Raw genomic sequence first — 10,221 nt, 5'->3', positions numbered from 1 at the left:
CAGGTCTACAGGACTGTAAATGCCTATGTCCCACCCAATAATCATCAATTTCTCTTCCTTAGGAGCCTCCAGTGTGTCCCTGTAAGAATCACCCACCCTAGCAATTTATCCACTTTCCCGGGACTTCTCCTCCTCTTTCACATTTACATTAAAATATAATAGGTGTCTACTGTGAGTCTTTATATATATATATATATATATATATATATATATATATGTATATATATATATATGCTCGTGTGTATGTGTGTGTGTGTATTTTCTTTTCTTCCCTCTGGCTCCCGTTTTGCTGTATCTGAGCTCAGACCACACCATCTTCCCCCTCTTGGATACCTTCCATGTTCCCAGTGGTCTGTTCCCAACTCTATACTGCAGTACAGGGATTTCTAAAACATAAATCTGTCCCTGTCACTCCCCTGTGAAAACTCACCCATGGGGAATCTGACCAGGCTGCATTTGGGGACTGGTCAGAGTGAGGAGGGATCTTGTGTCGGCTAGGATTTCTGGTAGACGCCCCTCTGCACTATCCACTTGTGGTGGTCGGGGGCGGGGAAGGGGCGGGATTGAGCCCCCTTCCCCCCTCCTCCTTACTGCGGAAAGCTGCAGAGCTAAGGGCACTCACTTCCTATTCACCAGTCAGCAGGGAGGACTCCTCTCAGCAGCCACGTAGGCATTCTCTTCTCTCTGGAGGAAAAGGCCCAGCAGCTGTCGGAGGAAAAGGCTCACCAGCTGTCAGAGCAAAAGGACATGTCGCAGCTAAGTAAGAATCTGGGAGATCCGAGTCCCCCGGAGGAGGCCCCTAAGCCCGCGGTTTATAGCCGCCCTACGGTTCTGATGCGGGCCCCGCCCGCCTCCTCGCGGGCCCCTCCAGTCCCTTGGGACCCACCTCCGATTGATTTGCAGGCTTCACTGGCCGCTTGGCAGGCACCGCAGCCTGCTTGGGAGGCTCCGCAGGGCCAGCCGCCTGCCCCCATAGCACCCATGTCCCAGCCTCCGTCCCTAGGGGGCCCGATGGTCCAGGCTCCCCCTCTGGGGGGCCCGATGGGCAAGCCTCCGACTCCCGGAGTCTTGATGATCCATCCTCCACCTCCGGGAGCCCCGCTGGCCCAGCCTCCGACTCCGGGGGTCCTGATGATGCATCCTTCGGCTCCCGGAGCCCCCATGGCACATCCTCCTCCTCCGGGGACACCAATGGCACATCCTCCTCCTCCTGGGACCCCGATGGCCCATCCTCCTCCTCCTGGGACCCCGATGGTGCACCCTCCTCCTCCGGGGACTCCAATGACGCACCCTCCTCCTCCCGGGACCCCGATGGCGCATCCTCCTCCTCCGCCGGCGACCCCAATGGCCCATCCTCCCCCTCCGGGGACCCCGATGGCGCAGCCTCCAGCTCCGGGAGTCCTGATTCCCCAGCCTCTGACTCCGGGAGTCCTGATGGTTCAGCCTCCTGCTCCGGGAGCTCCGATAGCCCAGCCTCCGCCTCCGGCACCCCTGATGGCCCAGCCTCCTCCTCTAGGAGCCCCAATGGCCAAGCCTCCAGGTCCTGGAGTCCTGATGATCCATCCTGCAGGCTCAAGACCTCCGATCACCCAGCCTCCAGCGACAGGAGCCCCGATAGTTCAGCCACCGGCGCCGGCCCCACCTGCGCAGCCTATGGCTTCCTGGGCTCCACAGGCTCAGCCTCTGATCCTGCAGATCCAGTCACAGGTTATAAGGGCTCCTCCGCCGGTTCCCCAGGGCCCACAGGCCCCACCGGCGCCGCTGGCCACTCCCCCGGGCTGGCAGGCCACCTCGCCAGGATGGCAGGCCCCACCACAAGGCTGGCCAGCCACACCCCTGGGCTGGTCGACCACACAGGTCACCTGGCCTGGTCCGACGATCGCTTGGCAGGCACCTCTATCAGTGCGCCCTGGGCCACCACCCATCCGCCCTGGCCCACCGCCCATCCGCCCAGGCCCACCGCCCATTCGCCAGGCCCCACCCCCAATACGCCAGGCACCGCCACTGATCCGCCAGGCACCGCCACCCATCCGCCCTGCCCCGCAGGTCCTGGCCACCCCACCGCCTCTCTGGCAGTCCCTGCCGCCCCCGCCACCGCTGCGGCAGGCCCCGCAAACTCGACTGCCTACCCCGCAGTTGAGGGCGGCCCCGCCAATTCGGGCGGCCCCGCAGGTGCCAACAGCCCCTCCAGCACCGCAGATGCCGACCGCACCTCCTGCTGTCCCGCAGGCGCCCCCAACGGTGATGCCGGCCCCTCTACCGGTCCCACTGTCGGCCCCTCAGGCTGTGCACTGCCCACCCATCATCTGGCAGGCACCAAAAGGCCAACCTCCAGTGCCGCAGGAGATGCCAACGTCCATGGAGTTCCAGGAAGTACAGCAAGCCCAGGCCAGCCTGGCCTGGCAGGCTCCAAAGGCCCAGGGGCAATTCTGGCAGTCCCTGCCCACACAGGAGGCCCAGAGGCAGGGCCCACCACTGGTTCAGCTGGAGCAGCCCTTTCAGGGGGCCCCCGCCTCCCAAAAGGCCCTGCAAATCCAACTACCCACCCAGCAGGCCCAGCTCTCGGGCTCGCAGGCAGAGCTGCCATCCATGCAACTCCAGCCCTCCTGGCAGGGCCCCTCTGCAGCCCTGCAGGGCCAGCCTGGAGCCCCCTTAACAGGGGCAAATTTTCCCATGGGCTCTGCTAAATCATTGATGACTTCATCAGGAGAATCTAGGGCTTCTTCTATGGACCGAAGGACCTCTTCAAAAGATCGTAGGACCTCTTCAAAGGAACGCAAGGCTCCTCTTAAGGACCGGATGATCTTCGGTGGCACTTTCTGTGCTCCCAGGGCAATGCCAACTGCTGGAGCACACCTGCCGACTCCCTGGAAAAACTTGCCTACCACATCTGAGACCTTTAATGCCACCCCAAGGGTCTTTCCATCTACCTCCCAGTTCCAGCCTGCCTCTTCTAATGCCTTCAAGGGCCCATCTGCCACCTCAGAGGCCCCAAAGTCACTGCCATTTACTCTGCAGGATCCGTTTGCCTGCGTTGAGGCCCTGCCTGCAATCCCATGGGTTCCACAGCCCAATGTGAATTCCTCAAAGGCATCCAAGGCAGGACCCAGTATCCTGATGGCGACTGCAGCTGCCCCACAAGTGATGGCCATCACTCAAGAGGCCTCAAAGACCTCGGCTGAGCCACCACGTCGCTCAGGCAAGGCCACCCGGAAGAAGAAGCATCTGAATACAGAAGAGGAGGATAGTAGTGGCAAGATGCTGAACATGTGTCACTGGCAGGCCCCCAGGCGCTGGGAAAGTCTAGACTTGAACGACTGGGAGGTGCAAACCCCCATCCAATTCCTGTGTGACTGGGAGGGCCCAAGCACCTCCCGAATCCTGAGTGGCTGGGAGGGCCTGAGTACCTCCCAGATCCTGAGTGGCTGGGAAGGGCCCAGCACTTCTTGGGCCCTGAGTGCCTGGGAGGGCCCGAGCACCTCAAGGGCCCTGGGTCTCTGGGAAAGCCCAGTTAGCCCTCCGTCCTTGATCATCTCTGAGCTCCCTACTCTTGCTCAGGGATGTGGTGCCACCCAATATGATCCCAAGCTGGAGACTCAACCACTGTCTCCCTTGGATGAGCGAGCAAATGCACTGGTGCAGTTCCTCTTGGTTAAGGACCAAGCCAAGGTGCCCATTAAGCGCTCGGAGATGGTGAAATTCATCATCCGTGAATATAAAGATGAGTGCTTAGAAATCATCAGCCGTGCTAGCCACAAGCTGGAGTGTGTTTTTGGTTACCAGTTGAAGGAAATTGATCCCCAAAACCACTCTTATATTCTCATCAACAAGGGTAGAAAGGGTGACACAGGTGTGTCCTATTTGGACAGGCCCAAGTTAGGCCTCCTGATGGTGGTTCTGAGCCTCATCTTTATGAAAGGCAATTGTGTCAGGGAGGACCTGATCTTTACTTTTCTGTGTAAATTAGGGCTGAATATCCGGGAGACACATGGTCTCTTCGGAAATACAAAGAAGCTCATCACCGAAGTGTTTGTAAGGGAGAAGTACCTGGAGTACAGGCGAATCCCCTTTACTGAGCCAGAAGAGCATGAGTTCCTCTGGGGCCCCCGAGCATTCCTTGAAACCAGCAAGATGATTGTCCTGAAGTTTTTGGCCAGGCTGTATAAGAAAGATCCACGGTGCTGGCCATACCAGTACTATGAAGCACTGGCAGAGTGTGAGTCTGAAGATCTGGATGAGGATGAGTCTGGCCCCGATGATAAAACCGACGACCCCACCAGCAGCCCCCCTCCCCATTAATGTTGTTTAGCAGATATCTCATGGTTCCTTTGGGTCCCCGGCCTAAGGCCACTGACAGGGTGGGGTGGGGGGGACGTTTTGTTTCTGGTGTTTCTGTTCAAGTTCTGTGTGTGTAAGTTTGGATTTCAATTTGCTTTTGTATCTGCCAAAGCTTTGTACATTTTCATGTGTTGATTTCAACTGGCTATTGTTCTATTTGGTATTTTGGCATCTGTATTTTTAACTGAGATCTGTGATTCTCTGTTTTGTGTTATAATTGTTATGTTTTGGTATCAGAGTTGTGCTGGTTTTGTGAAATGAACTGAGAAGCTATCCATCTCATTCTGGTACAGATTATGTAGCATCAAAATAGGCTATTCTTTGAATGTTAAAATGACTCATCAGTAAAAGCTGTCTGCAGAAAAAGAAATATCTATATCTATATATAAATATAATTTCAGCATAATATGGAAGTGTTTGTCTTTATTCTAATTTTTATTCTAGGTACTGGGAGCCAAGTTTTACCATCCTCTCCAAATACAGCTGAACATCAAGACAATTTCCAGTAATAGTAGATACCACGGTGACAGAACTGTTTTTTCAAAACAGTGCTACATATGTTGTAATTATGCAGTAATTGCAGTGGGAGTTGGAATGTAAGATGAAAGCAAGAGTAAAGCTTCACACATCAATGAAGGTGAATCAAGAGGAGGTTTTTAATCCTTCTGATTCATCACAATAGTCTTTTAAAGTAGGCATTATTCCCATTTTGTAGGTGAGTGTCTAAGGCTAAAGTAGATCAATTAAGTGGGACATGTCAGTACCAAGACAAGGTTGTAATTTGAAGCAGAAAATTTTCTTAAGGTTATGTGGAAAGCCACGACCATCTATCTGCCTGTAGATCAAAGTACCAGGTTTGTTAGCCATGGGGAGAACAAAGGGGTCTTGGCCAGTTCTGGTGGGTGGCGGGTGTCCAGCACCTCAGGGAACCATGAGTTTAATCAACACATTGACATGGGCATTGAAAGATGCTCCCTGCAAAATATAACAGGGAAAAGGAAATACCAGGCTTCATTGAACTGAGATCATGCAGGTCGCAGTGGGTCAGGGGGAAGACGGGGGATAACACCGGGGTCTAACATACAAGGGAAGTCAGTTGGAAACTGGCTGATGTACTAAATAACCGGCAGTCAGTCCTTGGGTGCAGGATCTGGTGTGGGAGGTGGGGACCAAAGAGTTTTGGAAGAAGATATTCATGAGCACCTGACCCTGCTGGAGTGCGCAAAAGGACGTTCCTGAAGGTATCGCTATCTTCTCAGGGATGGGGACCATCAGCGTTGTTGCATCTCTACTGTTCTGGAAGGTTCCAGGGCCCCCAAATCCCGCCCTCCTTCTCTTGGTGGATAAAGCGCCTCAGTGGGGTACACGGCAGAAGTGGTATTCATCTGCCACCTAGCGGCCTGTTACGGTTCTGTCGCTCCTGCAATGGCTCAGCCCCAACCGCGGTCAAGAATCTCACACCCCAAATACTTGGATTTAGACTGGAACTTGCTTCACAACCCTTGCCCTTAATTTTACCTGCATTTGGGCTCAAATGCTCTTTCTTTTCTCTTACGTCATAGGGCAAGGTGAAACTTCCTCCCGAGGTCCAATTCAGTCTCATTTGAGAAGCTGAAATTCTAGAAGAGGAGATGAACTCATAAATCCATTCCCCGCCCCCAGCACGGAGCTGTATTTTCTGGGATGACAGCCCCCACCCCAGGACTGTCCTGGCTACAGAGAATTTTTGGCACATTATCCACGTGGCTAGGTTTTCCAGAGATTTGGAAGGAGTTTCTTGTAAACTCCTTAGGTCAGAGTGTACTGGGCTTCCTTGCCAATCTTCACTTATTTAGATGACAACAGCAAATGCCCTTTGAACGTAATAGTACCGTTGCAGCTGAGAACTGTCCCGCAAAGAGGCTTTTTTGAGCCTCAAAATTGGCACATGGGTCTAGGATTTTTAATTTCTTTATAGCTTATTTATTATTTGTATAGTTTTTTTCTCCAAACTATCCACTCACGGGTGACTTGAGCAACTTCATCTCATTTATCCTATCATCTGGTGCAAAGCAAATGATCTCATTTAAGCAATGCCAAAGGCTTAAGACCTGAACAGAATTAAAATGTAATGAGATATAAGTGTCAATAACATTACAGTTTTTTAATTGCATTCAAAATAAATTGGCAAAATATTCAACTGAAATGTTTAAGAAAGAACAGTTGACATTATAAAATCAGAGAGATGAAAACAGAATCCAGGAAAATGGGAAGCTACAGGGTAGGATGCAATGAGAGAAAATTCAAAGCTATTTCGAAGTTCTAAAATGTAGATAAATTTAGTAGGAAGATTTTTAGTATGAAGATTTTTATTACAAAATGAAGAAAAACTAAAACTTCTGTAAACTAAATGGGCAAAAGCTATCAGATGACAAACACAAAAAGAAACACAAATGGAAAATGACGTTGGAAATGTTTCACCTCACTAATAGCTAAGGATGTTACCCATTATAAGTATTAGACCAGCATTCCACCTTTCATTTATTAAAGTGGCACAGAATAAAATGAAAGCTCATAGAATATCCAGTGAAAATAGAGTTATTGTAAAACTGGTATCCTTATAAACTGGTGATAAAAGTATAAATTATTGCAAATTACCCTGAAATAAATTCAGTCAACTGCATCTCCAAGAGATTTAAAAATAACACTAGCAGAAATTCATCAAATGGGAATGTATTGAATGGAAATAACTTGCATGGGGCAAAAGCTTTTCCACAAAGAGAGCTGCTTAGGGAAGTGGAGGAGACTGATAATATGCACGCACACCTCATACAAGCCTACTAGCAGCAAGGTGGTCCTGCTGCCAAAGGCGTCCTTAGAAACCACTTGCAATTTGCTACAGCACAAAATTATGTGCAACAGAACAGAGACATAACAATCTTTGCCTGAAAATTTTGAAAGTGGGTGCTAGCAGTCTTATATGAAAGCTGTGGAATTATCTCAACCTTTTAGATTAAGCTGTAGACTCCTTGAGAAGAGAAATTTAAAGTTTTTTGCAAAGTGGGACTTCCTTCATGCACAGTGGATAGGAATCTGCCTGCCAGAGCAGGGAACATGGGTTTAATCCTTGTTCCAGGAAGATCCCAAATGAGGTGGAGCAACTAAGCCTGAGTGCTGCAACTGCTGAGCCTATGCTTTAGAGCACGCAAGCTGAAACTTCTGAGCCAGCCTGCATGCCACAACTACTGAAGCCCATGCCTAGAGCCTGTACTCCACAACAAGAGAAGCCACGGCAATAAGAAGCCCGTGCACCATGACGAAGAGTAGCCCTCTTCTTGCTGAAACTAGAGAAAGCCCACACAAAGCAGCAAAGACCCAGTGCAGACAAAAATATAATAAATAAACAATTATAAATGTTTCCCAGAGGGATGGAATCAAGTGCATTGTTGTACAGGATGTTAAGTTGTAAGCAAGGTAATATCTTAGGATGTTGACCTAGAAATGATCTGAAATTCACAGTACTATTACTGCAAGTCATTCTTCTTGAGAGACTTAGAGGCAAAGATCAATTGCCTGTCAAAGCAGTACATAAAGCAACATTGTCAGCAACCACAATGTGCAGCATCATCTCATCTAAAAGACAGAGGCTCAGCCCAGACATGTCTGTATCTAACCAGAGCCTAACATGTGTGCAGCTCTCCCCCATTTGGTCACTAGACTGTTGCCTTTGACATTGCCTCCTACCTTCAATATTATCTCACACAAACTGCTGTGTTTGCTGTATGGAGCACAATGTTTCACTCTGTGTAAAGCCTGTGATGGCTTTTAGTTTATCTTAGAGTTAGACATCGCTCACTTTCCTCATCCTGAGTGTCAAGGGGCATCAGGTTAGAGTTGGGTAGCCTAAATTGGATTTACAAATGAGGCCAGGGGTCCCTCTGCTGGAGAGTTGGAGGAACTCCTAGGATTCTATAGGAAACACCCAGGAGTGACAAAAAGGATGGGTCTTAAAGAGAATTCCTACTGTATAGCACAGGGAACTCTGCTCAATACTCTCTAACAACCTAAAGTGGAAAATAATTTGAAAAAGGATAGATACATGTATGTATGTATATATACATATATATATATACACATATATGTATATATATGTGTGTGTATATATATATATATATATATATATATATATATATATATATATATATAACTGAATCATTTTGCTATACACCCTAATGGCAGAAAGCAAAGAGGAACTAGAGTCTCTTGATGATGGTGAAAGAGGAGAGTAAAAAAGCTGGCTTAAAACTGAACACTCAAAAACTGGGATCATGGCATATGGCCCCATGGCAAATAGATGAGGAAAAAATGGCAACAGTGACCTGATGTAAAGAGCCAACTCATTGGAAAAGACCCTGATATTGGGAAAGATTGAGGGCAGGAGAAGGAAGTGACAGAGGATGAGATGGGTGGATAGCATAATAAACTCAATGGACATGAGTTTGAGAAAACTCCAGGAGATGGTGAGGGACAGGGAAGCCTGGAGTCCTTGGGGTCCATGGGGTCCACAAGAGTGGGACATGACGTAGCAACTATTGAACAACAACAATACACCTGAAACTAACACAACATTGTTAATCAACTATCAGATCAGATCAGATCAGTCACTTAGTCGTGTCCGACTCTTTGCGACCCCATGAATCGCAGCATGCCAGGCCTCCCTGTCCATCACCAACTCCTGGAGTTCACTGAGACTCACATCCATCGAGTCAGTGATGCCATCCAGCCATCTCATCCTCTGTCATCCCCTTCTCCTCCTGCCCCCAATCCCTCCCAGCGTCAGAGTCTTTTCCAGTGAGTCAACTCTTAGCATGAGGTGGCAATACAAAATAAAATTTTTAAAAGAGAGGGACTGTCATTTAGATTACACACTCCCTGTTTTCTTTTATCTCCAACCCCAAAAGTCCTGTGAGCACAAGAAAGACAGGCAAGATAGCAGGTCTGGCTTCTCTGAAGAGAATCTCTGGGAAAGGAAACCTAGCAATCCATTGTGGTTTGTACTATAAAGATAGATTGTTAGGTTTCCTTTCCTGCAGTGCCACTGAGCTAAATAGGAGAAAAATGATAATGAAGGAGTCTCCCCATATGGGCAATGTCCTTCTTTTAAATTGTTCAAAGAACCTTGCTGTGAACCCCAAGGAGAGATTTATAACACTGCTATCCCACTGGGTCAATCCCCTAATCCTTTTAGATTCTGAAACCTATACTGGTTCCTTTCTGTTTTAAGAGACAAAGCCTATATGGGGAGACTCCTTCATTCTCAGTTTTCTCCTATTTAGCTCAGTGGCACGGCAGGAATTCTCCTGGGGTCTCAGAGAGATACGTTCTCAGTGCAAATGACTTCATTCTGCAAGCTGTCAGTCTCCCAGTTAGACTGGCTTTCTCTGCCCTCACTTCTTCAGAGTAACTTCAACTTGTTTGTCTTAGAGGGCTACCAGAGGGATTCAGGTTGTCCCATCAACCAGCAATAATCACAGAAATATTTCCTATACCTGTAGTCCTCCTGGAGTGTGCTCTCTAGTGATGCAGACTCTTCCCTGAAACAGAGCTACCTGGGGTCACAAAGCTGTGGGAATTGATTTCTGACTTTCTTGACTTCTTCAAGGCATGCTTAAAAACATTTTGCTTAATACAATTATGTAAAGTTTAAAAATAAAATAAAATTAAAAAAAAGAATTAAAAAAATTTTTTTGTTTATTAAAATTTTTAAATAAATTTAAATCTAAATTTAAATTAGAGATACAAGGGGAATATTTCAGGTAAAGATGCACACAATAAAGGACATAAATGGTATGGACCTAAGAGAAGCTGAAGATATTAAGAAAAAGTGGCAAAAATATACAGAAT

At 48.4% G+C, this 10,221-nt stretch overlaps 1 protein-coding gene across 1 annotated transcript; it reads left to right on the top strand.

Annotated features, from left to right (window-relative positions):
* The first annotated feature begins 277 nt into the window (after positions 1-277).
* On the top strand, positions 278-4,746 carry MAGEL2 (MAGE family member L2). Its single transcript, XM_061394184.1, has one exon. It carries the CDS (start codon positions 748-750, stop codon positions 4,297-4,299), a length of 3,552 nt encoding a protein of 1,183 aa, XP_061250168.1. The 5' UTR covers positions 278-747; the 3' UTR covers positions 4,300-4,746.
* Positions 4,747-10,221: the final 5,475 nt, after the last annotated feature.

The sequence above is a fragment of the Bos javanicus genome, chromosome 21 (genome assembly GCF_032452875.1).
Source record: "Bos javanicus breed banteng chromosome 21, ARS-OSU_banteng_1.0, whole genome shotgun sequence".
Taxonomy (NCBI): domain Eukaryota; kingdom Metazoa; phylum Chordata; class Mammalia; order Artiodactyla; family Bovidae; genus Bos; species Bos javanicus.
The sequence above is the reverse complement of the archived record's forward strand: the minus strand, read 5'-3'. Positions and strand labels throughout refer to the sequence as shown.

Bases quoted from the DNA above. Each gene is read 5' to 3' on its own strand.
- MAGEL2 (XM_061394184.1), top strand. From the start codon at position 748: ATGTCGCAGCTAAGTAAGAATCTGGGAGATCCGAGTCCCCCGGAGGAG.